General features: G+C 39.2%; 1 protein-coding gene across 1 annotated transcript; it reads right to left on the reverse strand.

The window, feature by feature from the left end:
• Positions 1-11,332: 11,332 nt before the first annotated feature.
• LOC125373266 lies at positions 11,333-11,992 on the reverse strand. Its single transcript, XM_048384266.1, has one exon. It carries the CDS (start codon positions 11,990-11,992, stop codon positions 11,333-11,335), a length of 660 nt encoding a protein of 219 aa, XP_048240223.1.
• Between the last annotated feature and the right edge of the window lie 6,973 nt (positions 11,993-18,965).

Below are 18,965 nucleotides of genomic sequence, written 5' to 3' on the forward strand. Positions count from 1 at the left end.
TGATGGTAGGTATATCCTGAATGATTGGAACAGTATCAACTGGTTGATCTGACGTGACCCATGTCCAGTCAGTCTGGCACGAAATAGTAGATGTTGTAACAGAGCGGGAGACAGCAGCGGAGTAGGAAATAGTTGAGGGGGTAGTGATCTGAATTTTGAATAGTTTTTTGGCATCCAGGTAGGATATGTTTTTTTCACATTTTATTTTCATTATTTTGGATTCCATTTGCCACACAGGGCAAGATTTGGATGAAGCAACATGTGTGCCTGATCAATTTGCACACTTCAGATCATGATTACAGTCAATGCTCTCATGGTTGTCACCACAACGATGACATACCACAGAGTTATGACAGGATTTTGAACCATGACCGAAATGTTGGCACTTGTAGCATCGGAGCGGATTGGGGACATACACATCCACTCCCATGTTCATATAACCTGCTTTTATTGACTTTGGAAGGGAAGTTTGGGCAAACGTCATGAGATAGGTATTGGTGTTCGTGATGACACCGTCTTTCTTGATCGTGAAACGTTTAACTGCGGTTACAGCCTGGTCTTCCAAATCAGTAGCAATTTCATCCTCAGACATGTCGGACAGACAACGAGCCCTGTCACGAGCAATGCCTCGACAAGAGTTTAAAGTTCTGTGCACAGTGAGTGAGTGAGTTATGGTTTATAGTCACATCGGCAATATTTCAGCCATATCGTGACTAAATCAAGTTATATAGTCATGAAACACAAAACTGAAATATAAAACCTGTCGACAAAGGACAGTACAATAACTAGAGTATCACAGATTTTAGTTAAAACTAGTTTGAGAGTATATAAAAGAACAATGGTATAATTCAACAACACAATATAAAAACGGGTTATAGATCGCCAGCAACCAAAGTTAGGCCACCACACTAGGGACCGAGGGGACTTACGATGCTTTTGCTACCTGCACGGCTCCCCAGCAGGATTTACACCATCCCTTCAGTCGCTGGCGATTGTAGTCAATATTAACCACCAATTAAAATGAACAAATATACTACGATTAAAATTGTGATAGCTATAAATTTACTGTGAAAGAAATGGAACTTATGTATCCTCTCAGGGGGACAATAATTTTACTGTACTTTAACCCCCTTCAAGGATACCGCCACAAACAATCTCAGTTGCTAATTTAATCTACCAATTTTAAAACATTCATATGTAATTACACGTATCAATCAAAATTTTTCAATCAACTCAATTTCCTTTAAAAAAGCAATAATTTAACGAGAATCAATACTATTAAAAAGATCCTTTATGGATGATGATTTGAAATATTTATCCCTTGTGATGGAAAAATCAATACACTCGAGCAGGACATGCTTGACTGTGATTCTCTCATCACAAGGGATACAAAATGGAGGATCTTCACCTTTTAACAAATATTCGTGTGTGTATCTTGTATGGCCAATACGACATCGTCGTAAAATGACCTCTTCAAATCTGGACTGACAGCCCAAGTAGGTGTAACCGATATTTGGTGTAATTTCATGTAATTTATTGATACCTACTTGAGTGTCCCACTTCTGCTGCATTTGATCTCTGATGTAACATCGAATAACAGGTTTGATATCGCTGTATGGGATCAGAAGTGGTGTCACAGATTTGTTGAGGGCTGCTTTTGCAGCAGCATCGGCCATTGTGTTCCCAGTGATTCCAACATGGCTGGGTAACCAACAAAAGACGATGTGATATTGGCCAGTAGCAAGTTCATTATATAATTCAATAATTTGGATTAAAAGTGGATGCTTACATGATATATTTTTAATAGCCTGAAGACACGAGAGAGAGTCTGAAAATAATACAAATTGCGTATGCTTAGATTGTTTACCAATATATTGTAGAGCTGTTAAAATGGCATGGGATTCGGCTGTAAAAATGGAACTATGATCTAGAAGTCGTGAAGACAAAATCCTGGATCCAATGACAGTGGCGCTGGCAACCGCGTCACCATCCTTGGATCCATCTGTGAATATAGTTTTGTAAGTTTCATATTTGGTCCGCAACTGATTAAATTCTTGTTGGTAGATTAGCTGGTTTGTTTCGGATTTCTTAAGTTGAGTCAATGACAGGTCAACCTCTGGCTGTACCAACTGCCATGGTGGAGAAGGCAAAAGCTGAGTGGGAGCTATATGTTTAAGATCGATATTAGCAGCAGAAATAGCAGTTGTGATGCGCAGACCGAGTGGAGGAATAAGGGATGGCTTTTTAAGGTATATATCCTCATAAAGGGGATGAAAAACGCAATCAAATGCAGGATTAGTGTGATTTGAATAAAGCTTTGTAAGATATTGTAATGAGAGTTTTATCCGACGTTGATGAAGTGAAGGCTCATCAGCCTCCACATACAGACTTTCGATAGGGGAGGTTCTGAGAGCTCCAAGGCAAAGCCTCAGGCCTTGATGATGAATACTGTCTAATATTTTTAAATTACTTTTACAGGCTCCACCATAGATGATGGAGCCATAGTCCAGTTTGTGGGGATAAGTGCTCTGTACAGTTGGAGGAGGGTTTTCTGATCCCCTCCCCACTTTGAATTTGAAACGACTTTCAGAAGGTCAAGGGCCTTCAGGCATTTATTTTTCAAATATTTTATGTGTGGTAAAAAGGTCAGATGTTGGTCAAAAATAATGCCCAAGAAATTGGCTTCTTTTACAACTTTATTAGGAGTGCTATCCAGAACTAGTTATGGGTCTTTATGTGATTTGTATTTTCTACAAAAGTGTATACAATTCGTTTTTGATTTTGAAAATGTAAAACCATTTTCTAATGACCATTTATGGATTTTGTTTAGACATAACTGTAATTGTCTTTCAATAGTACGCATATTTTTACCACGACATGAAATGTTAAAATCATCCACGAATAGAGATCCATCGATGGAATCAGTTAAAACCTTAGATAGGCTGTTAATTTTAATACTGAACAATGTGACAGACAGAATACTGCCTTGTGGGACACCCTGATCCTGACTGTAATGATCAGACAGGGTGGAACCCACACGAACTTGAAATTGCCTGTCTGATAAAAATGTGGAGATAAATTGAGGCAAACGGCCTCGCAACCCAAAATCATGTAAATCTTTTAAAATACCATGTTTCCATGTAGTGTCGTATGCTTTTTTCTAAATCGAAAAAGATAGACACTGCATGTTGCTTGTTTATAATAGCATTCTTAACGAATGACTCCAATCTAACCAAATGGTCAACAGTACTTCGATTTTTCCGAAATCCACACTGAATATTAGTAATTAAATTATTAGATTCCAAGTACCATGTTAATCGATTGTTGACCATGCGTTCCATGGTTTTGCAAACGCAGCTGGTCAATGAAATAGGTCTATAATTTGAGGGATCAGTATGATCCCGTCCTGGTTTTGATATGGGAACAACTATGGCATCACGCCACGAAGACGGAAAGTTGCCAGATGTCCATATATCATCAAATAATAATAGAAGGGTTACTAAGCATGATTCTGGTAAGTGTTTTAAGAGTTGATAATGTATGTTATCAGCTCCTGTGGCAGTATCATGAGCTTGCCAAAGGGCAGTATGAAGCTCATTAAGAGAAAATATTTCATTATAATCTTCCCCATTATCTGATTTAAAATTAATAGTTTTCTTCTCTTGCTGTTTTTTTTATATTTTTGAAATTGAGGTACATAGTTAGATGAGGAAGAATGTTTAGCCAAGGTTTCACCAAGTTTATTTGCAATATCGGAAGTATTTGTCAATAATTCATTCCCATTTTTAAGATGGCGAATGTTAGATTTAGAACCCTTACCTTTGATTCGTTGGATCATGTTCCATACTTTTGTCATTGGCGTACGTGAGTTTATTTTTGAAACGTAACTCTGCCAAGACTGGCGTTTATTTTGTTTAAACGTTCGCCGAGCTTTAGCATTTAAAATTTTAAATTGATTCAAATTATGAACCATAGGATGGCGACGGAAATAATTCTCTGCCTTTTTCCGAGCCTTCCGAGCTTGTTTGCAGGTAGAATTAAACCATGGTTTACGTATGTGTGGAATTGTAGAGGACTTAGGGATACATGCATCAGCTATTTTGTTTAGTTCATCAGAGAACAGTTGTACAGGATCAGGGACATCGGTAAACAGATCAGGTTTTAACTTGTTGGACGAAAGTATTTCAAACAAAGTCCAGTTGGCTTTGGTGAAGTTCCATCTTGACGATGGAGGAACATCAGATGGAAGAACAGGTTTGAGAATTGTTGGAAAATGGTCACTTCCACACAGGTCGTCATGGACTGACCATTCAAACTCATTCAATAGATCAGAATCCACAATTAACAAATCCAGGGAAGAGTATGTACCTGTACCAGGATGTAAATAAGTGTTGGAATTATCATTTAAAAAGACATAAATTGTTGTTGGAAATAAAATCTTCCAGGACTTTACCTTTATTGTTAGAATGTGCACTCCCCCATAGAGGGTTGTGTCCATTCAAATCACCCATAATGATGCAAGGCTTAGGTAGCTGGTCATGGAGGGCCTGGAGATCAACAAGCTGAAGAGATGAATTCGGAGGAAGTAAACACAGTAAAGTAAAAGTAAACACAATGTGCAAGGTCACATGGACAGCAACAGCTTGTAGTGGAGTAATCAGTGGAACAGGGCTGTGGATCACTCCCTGCTTCACTAAGATTGAAGACCCACCAGTGGCTTTTGGCCCTGGAGGAGAAAATAAATGATATGAAGCATATTGTCTGATGTCAAGTTGATCTGTATCCTTAAAATAGGTCTCCTGTAAACAAAATGCTGACGGTTGAAAATCCTGTATCAATAACTGTAAGTCATTAAAATTATTCTTTAGTCCTCTACAATTCCACTGAATAAGAGTATTAGAGCTGTTCATGGTGGCTCAATGGGAGATCGTGAGCCGGACAGGGGTCCACTCCCCTGGACTGGGAGTGAAGGACTAACCTCCATCTGCAAAGGTTCAAACTGATTATGAACCTCCACAGGTAGAGTAGAAGGCACCTCCAAATGCTGGAGGGCCCTGGCCTTTTTTTTCAATTGCTTCTTTTTTTTTGCAGACATGTGGGCTTCGCCCTGTACTGATTCACTTACAATTTCCGGATCAGATGACTGATCTACTGAAGGCGGCACTCGTGAAGAGCAACCTCCTCGTGGTGAGTGCTGGGTAGCGCTAATAGCTCTTCCCCCGAGTGGAACCGGGGTAGAATACTTCCACAGCACCCCATTGCTGGTCGTAAGAGGCGACCAAAGTGGGCAGCCCGTTTGCCGTGGGTTGCGTCCCTGTGTCGGCGGAGGACGGGAGTCTGGTAGTTGAGGGCACTGGTTCCTGGAACTGTGTTCCTTTGCCCAACACACTACTTCGACCCTTACTTCGCCTAGACGGGTGGTAAGATGGGCCCGGTCTTATCAATCGGCTGGTCATGCCAGGCCCTGTGCGTAATATTGTATATATGCACCTCTGTGTTTTATTTTTATGTATATTTTGGTCTTGGCTGTACATAACTTGTGTATATTCTCAAGTTTGATTGAATAATTTGCCTAGAGTCTTACGCCAGAAGGCGGTGGCTCATGGGCCAATCTGGTACTTTCGACCTCTGAGTTCTGTATGTCTTCAATTTCTTGCCATGGGCCGAACCAGCCTGACATTTTATTTGTTAGACAAATACAGCTATTCATGTTGTTCTTACTGGAGTATAACACCTCTGTATCCCTGATGTTTGCATGTTGGAGATCCGGTGCAGGAAAACATCGCTCTTTGTAGCACTCCATGGTGGGTGGGGAGCAGAGGTGCTGAATACATTAATTTCATCATGGCTCACAATCCTTCTGGTTCCAACCGAAATGAAAAGAAGAGACGTCTCGAAGCTGAGATTTTATCATCTGATGATGATATTTCCGTTTCACAAAATTCTAATTCTTGGGCTCGATTTATAGTAGTTGAATCACGAAATCAACTACCGTTGAAAATTAATCCTTTTGCCATATCAAAAGCCATTGCGGGTATTTGTGGTGAAGTCAAGAATGTTTCACGGCTCCGGAGCGGTTCTCTTTTGGTAGAGTGTGCACGGAGACAGCAAGCTATCAATCTTTTGAAATGTACTACATTCGCAAACACTGAAGTTGCTGTCTCTGCGCACAGAACGTTAAACTCAAGTCGAGGCATCATCCGCGACAGAGCCCGTTGTCTGGCAGAAATGACAGAAGAGGAAATTCTTGATGAACTCAATGATCAACATGTCACGTCTGTGAAACGTTATACAAGAAAGGATGGAGATAACATTGTCCCAACAAATACTTATTTGTTCACCTTTTCACTGTCGACCATACCACAATCTATAAAGGCAGGATATTTTAACATCGGAGTGGAGGTGTATGTCCCCAATCCACTCCGATGTTACAAGTGTCAGAAGTTTGGACACGGTTCCAAATCATGCGATCGGCCGATTGTTTGTCACCGTTGTGGTGCAAATCATGACGCCTCAGATTGTACAGCTGACCCCAAATGTGTGAATTGTAAGGGTAAACATGTTGCATCTTCAAAATCATGTCCTCTTTGGCAACATGAGAAAGATATTTTGACAGTCAAATGTAAAAACAACATTTCTTTTCAGGAAGCAAAAAAAGTCATTGCCAGCCGGTCCCCTCCATCAGTGCACACTTATGCTGCTGCTGTCTCTCGACCTTCTACCACAAGATCAATAGAATGTCAAACTGACTTGACATGGGCACACTCTGAACACCCTGTGCCTGTGGTTACAACATCAGAGAGTCAGACAGATGATTCAGATACTCAATCATATGGCATCTCTCCAGCATCTCAGGTTGTGACTCAGACTATGGCCCAACCTAAACCAACTCCTGAATTACCAGCAACTAACAAACCATCGACTGAAATGCCCCAAAAACAAAAGAAGAAACAAAACAAGAAAATTATTACTAAGATCCCTACTGTCACTGAAACATCTGTTGATGTTCAGAATTTCTTTGATCCTCTCGAGATGGATGTTACTCCATCTACTATGAGTGGTGACTCTTCTTCACGTTCACGTGAGCGATCTCCTATTGAACCACCATGAATCATTCTAGTCTAATTCAATGGAATTGCAGAGGGCTTAGGCACAACTTTAATGAACTACAGTTATTAACAACAGATTTTCTTCCATCAGCAATTTGTTTACAAGAGACGTACTTAAAAAATACAGATACATTTGAATTAAGGCAGTATAGTTCCTATCATTCTTTTTCTCCTCCAGGAGATAAAGCTACTGGGGGTGCTTCTATGTTGGTGCGGCGGGGCGTTGTTCACAGTCCTGTTCCGCTTGACACGAATTTGCAAGCAGTTGCAGTTAGACTTACACTGCATATTGCCTTCACACTTTGCTCCTTATACATTCCTCCATCTTCAAATCTTCAGCGTAATGATCTACAAAAACTGTACGACCAGCTCCCAAAGCCCTGTCTCATCATGGGTGATCTAAATGGTCATAATCCTTTATGGGGAGGTTCTATCATTAATCAAAAGGGTAAAGTCATTGAGGATTTTGTTTCTGATAATGACCTCTGCATCTTTAACGATGACTCGGACACCTACTTACACCCTGCAACTGGTACGTATTCATCATTAGATCTGTCTTTGACGGATTCAGTTTTGTTGAATGAATTCTCATGGTCCGTCCATGATGACCTATGTGGGAGTGACCATTTCCCCACGGTGCTTAAACCACTTAATCCCGCTGATGATCCACCTTCACCTCGATGGAACTTTGTGAAGGCTGATTGGCTTTTATTTCAATCTTTATGCAAAGATAAATTACTACCTACGTCTTTTCAAAATGTTACTGACCCGATTCAGTTGTTCTCAGATCTACTGAATGAAATTGCTGATGAATCAATACCTAAGTCCTCGATCAACCCACGTGTTCGTAAACCGTGGTTTGATGACACTTGCAAACAAGCTAGGAAATGTCGTAAGAAGGCGGAGAAGTACTTCCGTAAACATCCCACTGTCCATAATTTAAATATTGTAAAAATTTCAAATGCCAAGGCAAGACGTCTATTTAAGCAAAATAAACGTCAATCCTGGCGGACTTATGTCTCCAAAATTAACTCTCGTACCCCTATTTCCAAGGTATGGAACATGATTAAAAAGATCAAAGGCAAGGGATCAAATTCTACAGTTAACCATCTGAAGGATGGCGATACTTTGTTAACTGATAAATCTGCCATTGCCAATAGCATTGGTGAAACTTTATCTCATCATTCTTCTTCATCTAATTACGCTCCTGAATTTCAAAAATATCAGCTTCAACAGGAAAAGAAAAAAGTACATTTTACATCTGATAATGGTGAAGATTACAATGAGGTATTTTCACTACATGAGCTATATACTGCCTTAGGGCAAGCTCATGATACAGCAGCAGGCGCTGATAATATTCATTATCAGCTGCTGAACCACTTGCCCGAATCATGCCTTGAAACTATGTTAAATATATTCGATGATATTTGGACATCTGGGATGTTTCCACCTTCATGGCATAAAGCCATTGTTATCCCCATTCCCAAACCTGGGCGGGATCATTCTGATCCATCAAATTACCGACCTATCTCTTTAACTAGCTGTGTTTGTAAAACGATGGAACGCATGGTAAATAATCGATTAGTGTGGTACTTGGAAACAAATAATCTTCTTTCCAATATACAATGCGGTTTCCGTAAAAACAGAAGTACTATCGATCACTTAGTGCGTTTAGAATCGTTCATAAAAAATTCCATTGTAAATAGACAACATGCTGTATCGATCTTTTTCGATTTAGAAAAAGCTTACGATACAACATGGAAACATGGTATTTTAAAAGATCTTCATGATTTTGGATTAAGAGGCCGTTTGCCTCATTTCATATCCCAGTTTTTAACAGACAGGCAATTTCAAGTCCGAGTGGGTACAACCCTGTCTGATCATTATAATCAGGATCAGGGTGTCCCACAAGGCAGTATTTTGTCTGTCACTTTATTCAGTATAAAAATTAACAGTTTGTCCAAAGTTTTAAATGATTCAGTTGATGGATCACTTTTTGTGGATGATTTTAATCTATCTTGTCGTGGTAAAAATATGCGCACAATAGAAAGGCAATTACAATTATGTCTTAATAAAATTCACAAATGGTGTTTAGAAAACGGGTTTAAATTTTCCAAATCAAAAACTAATTGTATACATTTCTGCAGAAAATATAAGCCACATAAGGACCCTGAACTGTTTCTGAATGACACTCCTATCAAAGTTGTTAAGGAGGCCAAGTTCTTGGGACTTATTTTTGATCACCACTTAACTTTCCTTCCACATATAAAATACCTAAAAGCTAAATGCCTGAAGGCACTCGATCTATTGAAAGTTGTTTCCAATTCAAAGTGGGGAGGGGATCAAACAACCCTCTTACACTTATACAGGTCACTGATCCGTTCAAAACTTGATTATGGCTCAATCGTCTATGGTGGAGCCTGCAAAAGTAATTTACAAAAACTAGATACGATACATCATCAGGGTCTGAGGCTTTGCCTTGGAGCCTTCAGAACGTCTCCCATTCACAGTCTCTATATAGAAGCAGATGAACCTTCTCTTAAACAACGCCGACTAAAATTATCTCTACAATACATCACTAAATTATATTCTAATCCGTCAAATCCAGCTTTTGAATGTATATTCCATCCTCTTTACGAAGATCTTTACAATAAGAAATCAGCACTCAATCCACCACTCGGAATTAGAATAAAATCTGCAATATCGGCTTCGAATATTAAACTCCAAGATATAGCTCCGACTCAACTTTTCTCATCTCCTCCTTGGCAAATGGTAAAGCCAGAGGTAGACCTGACATTAACCAAACTTAAGAAATCCGATACTAACCAATTGATATACCAACAAGAATACCATCAACTAAGAAACAATTATGACACTTATAAATCTATATTTACAGATGGATCCAAGGATGGTGGCGCAGTTGCTAGTGCCACTGTCATTGGATCCAGAACAATCTCTTCACGTTTACCTGATAACAGTTCAATATTCACTGCAGAAGCAAACGCCATTTTTACAGCACTTAAATATATCGGTAATCAATCTAAACATAACCAATTCATACTGTTTTCAGATTCTCTTTCATGCCTTCAGGCAATTAAAAATATGTCTTCAAAACATCCACTTTTAATCCAAATTCTTGAGTTATTTAATGATCTTGCTACTGGCCAATATGACATCGTCTTTTGTTGGTTACCAAGCCATGTTGGTATCATTGGTAACACAATGGCCGATGCTGCTGCAAAAGCAGCACTCAACAAATCTGTGACACCACTTCTGATCCCATACACTGATTTTAAACCCATGATTCGATCTTACATCCGAGATCTTATGCAACAGAAGTGGGACGCCCAAGTAGGTATCAATAAATTACATGAGATTAAACCAAATATCGGTTACACCTACTTGGGTTGTCAGTCCAGATTTGAAGAGGTCATTATGCGACGATGTCGTATTGGCCATTCAAGATATACACATGAGTATCTTTTAAATGGTGAGGATCCTCCGTTTTGCATCCCTTGTGATGAAAGAATCACAGTCAAGCATGTCCTGCTTGATTGTATTGATTTTTCCATCACAAGGGATAAATATTATAGTGTCAAAACAGTCAAGGACCTTTTTAGTCAAGTTAATTCTCATTTAGTATTGCACTTTTTAAAGGAAATTGATTTAATACATAAATTTTGATGTACATAATATGTTTTTATATATTGGTAGTGCTAATATATAACTTAGATTGTTAGTGGCTGTACCCTTGAGGGGGGTTGAAGTAGCGTAAAATTATTGTCCCCCTAAGAGGGTATGTAAGTCCCACATCATTCAATGTATTGTTATGCATACCAGAATTTTAAAACGTAGTATTTTTGTCATTTTAATCTAAGGCTTAACTGGTCAACTATCGCCAGTGACTGAAGGACTGATATAAATCCAGCCAGGGTCCATGCAGGAAGCAAAGGCACTGTAAGTCCCCATGGTCCCTGGTATGGTGTTCTCCCTTTAGTTACTGACGATCTCTAGCCCATTTTTATATTGTGTTGTTAATTCTTTCTGCTTTTATATGTTCCTCAACTAGTTTTAATACACTTTGTGATATTCTAGTTATTGTACTGTCCTTTGCTGACAGGTTTTTTATAAATTATGTATACTTATTTGTTATTAATGTATTAATTCTCGTCACGATATGGCTGAAATATTGCCCATGTGACGTTAAATAATAACTCACTCACTCACTCTACTGAAGGCTCTGGTGAAATAATGTCTGTCTGTGAGGCTGACGTGGAGATATTGGGCAGAGAAGGAGCAAACTGGGTATGGTCATCCAGAATGCGCTGTTCATCTACCCAAGATATCGAAGTTTGACAGGATGTCGATGACATGGTAGGTTTGGCAACAAGTGCTGGGGAGGAAACTGCAGCTGAGTACTTAACAGTTGAAATATTTGGAGCAGGAACCAACGTTTTTGCTTCAAAGTAAGATATGTTGTTTGTGTGTTTTATTTTCTGAATTTTAGTTTCACGCTCATATCTAGGACAGGACTTGGATGAGGCCAAGTGTTCTCCGTTGCAGTTAGCACACTTGATGGTATTGGTGCACTCAGAGCCCTCGTGAGCTCCACCACAACGGGAACACGCCGTGTTGTTACGGCAAAACTTGGCCCCATGACCAAACTGTTGACATTTGAAGCATCGGAGTGGATTTGGTACGTATACCTCCACTCCGATGTTGAAGTATCCAGCCTTTAAACTCTTTGGAATAGAAGAAAGAGCAAATGTAAAAAGGTACGTATTCAGTTTCATAATAGTACCATCATCTTTCTTTTTGGTGAATCGCTTCACAGCAGTAACACCTTGAGTTTGCAACTCAGCTGCAATTTCCTCCTCACTCATGTCATGAAGGCAGCGGGCCCTGTCTCTGACAATGCCTCTGCAGGAGTTCAGTGTCTTGTGCACTGAGACAACAACTGGTGTATTCACAAACTGTTTTAATTTCAAGAGATTGTCAGATTGTTAGATTGTTGTCTCCGTGCACATTCCACTAACAGTGAACCGCTTCGGAGACGTGTTACGTTTTTTACCTCTCCACAGACACCTTTAATGCCCAAGGAGATAGCAAATGGGTTTAGTTTCAAAGGAGTGTCATCAGAAGATGAAATCACAACGAACCGTGGCCACGAGTCAACAATTTCAGACGAGCCTTCATCGGATGATAAAGACTCAACATGTCTACGCTTATTCTTTGATGAACCAGATAGAAGGGGAAGAGCCATGATAAAAGTAAAGGTTTCGACATCTCTGGTCCCTACCCGCCATGGAGTGTCAACAAGGACGATGGTGCAGTGGAAGCCCGCCTGCACCACCAGGGCTACAGGGATGTTATACTCCAGCAAAGAGAAACTTGAATAGCTATGGAATCTGAAAGAAGAAATGCCAGGCTGGTTCGCCCATGACACGTTTCTGGAGAAACACAGAATTCAGAGGTTTATAATGCCAGATTGGCCCATGAGCCACCGCCTTCTGGCATAGGACTCTAGTCAAAATTGAAATTCACATAAAGATGGTTATAAATTATTCTGATCAAACATAGTTTAATATATGTCGAAATGGGGAAGTATTCCATGCTCAGGGCATGGCGTGACCAGCCGATTGATAGAATCGGGCCCATTCTACCACCCGTCTAGGTGAAGTAAGGGTCGAAGTGGTGTGTTGGGCAAAGGAACACTGTTCCTGGCTCCAGTCCCCTCAACCACCAGAATCCCGTCCTCCACCGACACAGGGACGCAACCCACGGCAAACAGGTTGCCCAATTCGGTCGCCTTTTACGACCAGCAATGGGGTGCTGTGGACAAATTCTACCCCGAGTCCACATGGGGGAAGAGCTATTAGCGTTACCCAGCACTCACCACGAGGAGGTTGCTCTTCACGAGTGCCTCTGTGCACAGACACAGCAACCTCAATATTGGCAAATGTAGATATAGACAACAGATTGAGAGATTGCTGTCTCCGTGCACACTCCACCAGAAGCGAACCACTACGGAGACGGGTGACGTTCTTGACCTCATCACAAATCCCGGACACAGCCTTAGAAATGGCAAAAGGATTAAATTTGATTTTAATTTGAGGTTATCAGCAGCCTCAATTACCAGGAATCTAGCCCAGGTATCAATATTTTGAGAAATACTTCCAGACGAAATATTAATGTCTTCTAATCGTCTCTTTTTTTCATTGCGAGATGAACCAGATTGTTGTTGAGCCATGATGAAGAATATGATTCAGCACCCCTGTTCCCCACCCGCCATCGAGCGTCAACAAGGACAGTGTTATATCGCACCGGATATCCAGGATGCAAACACCAGGGATACAGGGATGCTGTACTCCATCAAATATGACTTGAATAGCTATATTTATCTACCAGATTTAGTGCCAGGCAGGTTCAGTCCATGACAAGAAACTGGAGACATACAGAATACAGAGGTCAACATCACCAGATTGGCCCATGAACCACCGCCTTCTGGCGTAAGACTCTAGGCAATTTATTCCATCCAAAATTGTTAGTTCATACAAGTTATGCATGGCCAAGATCAAAATATACATTAAATACAACACAGGCGTGCATATACAATATTACGCACAGGGCCTGGCATGACCAGCCGATTGATAAGACCGGGCCCACCTTACCACCCGTCTAGGCGAAGTAAGGGTCGAAGTGGTGTGTTGGGCAAAGGAACACTGTTCCTGGCTCCAGTCCCCTCAACCACCAGACTCCCGTCCTCCGCCGACACAGGGACGCAACCCACGGCAAACGGGCTGCCCACTTTGGTCGCTTCTTACGACCAGCAATGGGGTGCTGTGGAAATATTCTACCCCGGTTCCACACGGGGGAAGAGCTATTAGCGCGACCCAGCACTCACCGGGAGGAGGTTGCTTTTCACGAGTGCCCCCAGATTTAAGAGTTGATAGTGTATGTTATCAGCTCCTGTAGCAGTATCATGAGCTTGCCCAAGGGCAGTATGAAGCTCATGAATTGAAAATATTTCATTATAATCTTCCCCATTATCAGATTTAAATTAAGAGATTTCTTTTCCTACTGCTTTTGGTATTTTTGGAATTTAGAGTGAGTGAGTTAATTTTTAAAGTCACATTGACAATATTTAAGCCATATCGTGACTTGAACAAGTTATGCATTCATATTATATATATATAAAAAATGTCAACGAAGGACAGTATAGTGAGTGATTTAAGATTTAAAGTGACATCGGCAATATTTCAGCCATATAGTGACTAAATCAAGTTATACAGTAATAATACATTCATATAGATATTAAAATCTGTCGACAAAGGACAGTAAAAGTACTAGTCTGTCACAGATATAGATTTAAAACTAGAATGTTACCATAAAAATGTGACTACTCTGAACAATACATTATAAAATTGGGCTAGAGATCACCAGCAACCAAAGTTAGGACACCATACTAGGGACCATGGGGACTTACCGTACTTCTGCTACCTACATGGTACCCCAGCAGGATTTACACCATCCCTCTAGTCTTTCTCGATTGTTGCCGAGATAAGCCGTAAATTAAAATATACAAATATTCTGCGTTTAAAACAGTGATAGATTAAGTACTTTAAATGAAGTGGTCTTACATATCCTCTCAGGGGGGCAATTATTTTACACTACCTTAACCCCCTTCGAGGATATAGCCACTAACAATCTCAGTTATTGATTCATTCTATCAAAAGTAAAAGTGTATTGATTTACAAAACATAGTCGTCGAAATTGATCAATCAATTAAATTTCCTTTAAAAAAACAAGTATAAAATGAGAACTTATCTGATAAAAAAGATCCTTGATGGATGAAACTTTGAAATTTGTATCTCTTGTGATGGAAAAATCAATACAGTAAAGCAGGACATGCTTGACTGTGATTCTTTCATCACAAGGGATGCAGAACGGAGGATCCTCACCTTTTAAAATATATTCATGTGAGTGAGTAAGTGAGTTAAGATTTAACGTCACATCAGCAGTATTTCAGCCATATCGTGACGAGAAGTACATTAATAATACATATATTTAAACGATATAAAAAGCTGTGAAGGATGGACAGTACAATAACTTGAACATCAAGAGAGTGCCTTTGCTTCCTGCATGGACCCCAGCAGGATTTATATCATCCCTTCAGTCACTGGCGACAGTGTACCAGTTAGGCCTTAGATTAAAATAACGAAGATACTACGTTTAAAAGCCTAGTGTGCAGAAACAACTTCGAATGATATGGGACTTACATACCCTCTTAGGGAGACAATAATGTTACGCTACTTCAACCCCCCTCGAGGGTATAGCCACTAACAATCTAAGTTATTAATTAGCACTACCAATATGTAAAATAATAAATTAAACACATAAAAATTTATGAACAAGTTCGATTTCTTTTAAAAAACATAATATCAAACGAGAATTAACATCATTAAAAAGGTCCTTAATTGTTTTTACACTGAAATATTTATCCCTTGTGATGGAAAAATCAATGCAGTCAAGCAGGACATGCTTAACCATGATTCTTTCATCACAAGGGACACAAAACGGAGGATCCTCACCTTTCAATAAGTATTCATTTTTATATCTGCTATGGCCAATACGACATCGTCGCATAATGCGGTGTGTGAGTGAGTTAATGCTTTACGTCACATCGGCAATATTTCAGCCATATCATGATCATGACGAGAAGTTATACATGAAATATACATATATTTAAACTTTAAAAAATCTGTCATCGAAGGACAGTATGATAACTAGAATATCACAGATAAGATTTAAAACTGGTTGTGGAACATTTAAAAGCATTAAGTACAAAGGAACAACCCAATATAAAAATGGGCTAGAGATCGTCAGTAACTGAAGGGAGATCACCATACCGGGGACTTACAGTACATTTGCTTCCTGCATGGGCCCTGGCAGGATTTATATCAACCCTTCAGTCACTTGCGATGGTATACCAGTTAAGTCTTATAATAAAATGACAAAAATCCTACGTTTTAAAATTTTTGCACGCATAACAATACTTTGAATGATGTGGGACTTACATACCCCCTTAGGGGGACAATAATTTTACACTACTTTAACCCCCCGAGAGGGTACAGCCACCAACAATCTCAGTTATAAATAAGCACTGCCAATATGTAAAATAATACATTAAACACATCAAAATTTATGAAGAAGTTCGATTTCTTTTAAAAAACATAAGATTAAACGAGAATTAACATCATTAAAAAGGTCCTTAATTGTTTTAACACTGAAATATTTATCCCTTGTGATGGAAAAATCAATGCAATCAAGCAGGACATGCTTGACCGTGATTCTTTCATCACAAGGGACACAAAACGGAGGATCCTCACCTTTCAATAAGTATTCATTTGTATATCTGATGTGGCCAATACGACATCGTCGCATAATGACCTCTTCAAATCTGGACTGACAACCCAAGTAGGTGTAACCGATATTTGGTTTAATTTGATGTAATTTATTGATACCTACTTGGGTGTCCCACTTCTTTTGCATCAGATCACGAATGTAAGATCTAATTGCAGGTTTATAAGCAGTGTAGGGTATGAGAAGTGGTGTCACAGATTTGGTGAGTGCTGCTTTAGCAGCAGCATCGGCCATTGTGTTACCAGTGATACCAACATGGCTTGGTAACCAACAAAAGACGATGTCATATTGGCCAGTAGCAAGATCATTAAATAACTCAGGAATTTGGATTAAAAGTGGATGTTTCGAAGACATATTGTTAATCGCCTGAAGGCACGAAAGTGAATCAGAAAAAATAATGAATTGTTTATGTTTAGACCGATGACTGATATATTTTAATGCTGTAAAAATGGCATGTGCTTCTGCTGTAAATATGGAACTGTTATCGGGTAATCGTGAAGATATTGTTCTGGATCCAATGATAGTGGCAATAGCGACTGCACCACCATCCTTGGATCCATCTGTAAATATAGATTTATAAGTGTTGTAAGTGTTTCTAAGTTGATGGTATTCTTGTTGGTAAATTAATTGGTTAGTATCTGATTTCTTTAGTTTTGTTAATGTCAGGTCTACTTCTGGTTTTACCATTTGCCAAGGAGGAGATGAGAAAAGTTGAGTAGGAGCTATATCTTGGAGTTTAATATTCGAAGCTGATATTGCAGATTTTATTCTAATTCCGAGTGGTGGAGTGAGTGTTGATTTCTTATTGTAAAGATCTTCGTAGAGAGGATTGAATATCCATTCAAAAGCTGGATTTGACTGATAAGAATAAAGTTTAGTGATGTATTGTAAAGATAATTTTAGACGGCGTTGTTTAAGGGAAGGCTTCAATATAGAGACTGTGAATGGGAGACGTTCTAAAGACTCCAAGGCAAAGCCTCAGGCCTTGATGATGGATAGTATCTAGTTTTTGTAAATTTCTTTTGCAGGCTCCACCATAGACGATGGAGCCATAATCAAGTTTTGAACGGATCCGTGATCTATACAAGTGTAAGAGGGTTGTTTGATCCCCTCCCAACTTTGAATTAGAAACTACTTTCAATAGATCGAGTGCCTTTAGACATTTAGCTTTAAGATATTTAATATGTGGAACTAAAGTTAAGTGGTTATCAAAAATAAGTCCAAGAACACTCCTTAACAACTTTGATAGGGGTGCCATTCAGAAATAGTTCAGGGTCCTTATGTGGCTTATATTTTCTGCAGAAATGTATGCAATTAGTTTTTGATTTGAAAAATTTAAACCCGTTTTCGAGAGATCACTTGTGAATTTTATTTAGACATAATTGTAATTGCCTCCCTATTGTGTGCATATTTTTTACAACAAGATATATTAAAATCATCCACAAAAAGAGATCCATCAACTGAATCATTTAAAACTTTTGATAAACTGTTAATTTTTATACTGAATAAAGTGACAGACAAAATACTGCCTTGTGGGAAACCGTGATCCTGATCATAATGATCAGACAGGGTTGAACCCACGCGGACTTTCTAAATACATTCTAAAATACCATGTTTCCACGTTGTGTCGTATGCTTTTTCTAAATCGAAAAAGACAGACACAGCGTGCTGGTTATTAACAATGGAACTTTTAACAAATGACTCCAATCGAACTAAATGGTCAACGGTACTTCTATTTTTACGAAAACCACACTGAATGTTTGTGATTAAATTATTTGATTCTAAGTACCACGTCAATCCATTGTTGACCATGCGTTCCATGGTTTTGCAAACGCAGCTAGTCAATGAGATGGGTCGATAATTTGAGGGATCGGTATGATCACGTCCAGGCTTTCGTATTGGTACAACTATGGCATCACGCCATGAAGAAGGAAACACACCCGATGTCCATATTTCATCAAAAAATAGCAGGAGGGTTTCTAAGCATGGTTCTGGTAAATGCTTCAGGAGTTGATAATGTATATTATCAGCTCCTGTTGCAGTATCATGGGTTTGTTGAAGTGCAGTATGAAGCTCATGTATTGAAAAGATTTCATTATAATCTTCCCCATTGTCAGATTTAAAGTTAATAGTTTTCTTTTCTTGCTGTTTTTGATATTTTTTGGAACTTAGGGACATAGTTGGAGGAAGAAGAATGTTTAGCAAGGGTATATCCGAGTTTATTGGCAATATCCGATTTATCAGTTAGTTGTTCGTCCCCATCCTTAAGATGATGGATGCTAGATTTAGAGCCCTTACTTTTAATTTTCTGAATCATGATTCACACTTTGGACATGGGTGTGCAGGAGTTTATTTTAGAAACATAATTTTGCCAAGAGTGGCGTTTAGTTTGTTTAAATGTACGCCTGGCTTTAGCATTTAAAATTTAGGATG

Source organism: Haliotis rufescens, unplaced genomic scaffold, assembly GCF_023055435.1.
Source record: "Haliotis rufescens isolate VD_foot unplaced genomic scaffold, xgHalRufe1.0.p SCAF_5, whole genome shotgun sequence".
Classification (NCBI taxonomy): Eukaryota; Metazoa; Mollusca; class Gastropoda; order Lepetellida; family Haliotidae; genus Haliotis; species Haliotis rufescens.

Bases quoted from the DNA above. Each gene is read 5' to 3' on its own strand.
- LOC125373266 (XM_048384266.1), bottom strand. From the start codon at position 11,992: ATGAGTGAGGAGGAAATTGCAGCTGAGTTGCAAACTCAAGGTGTTACT.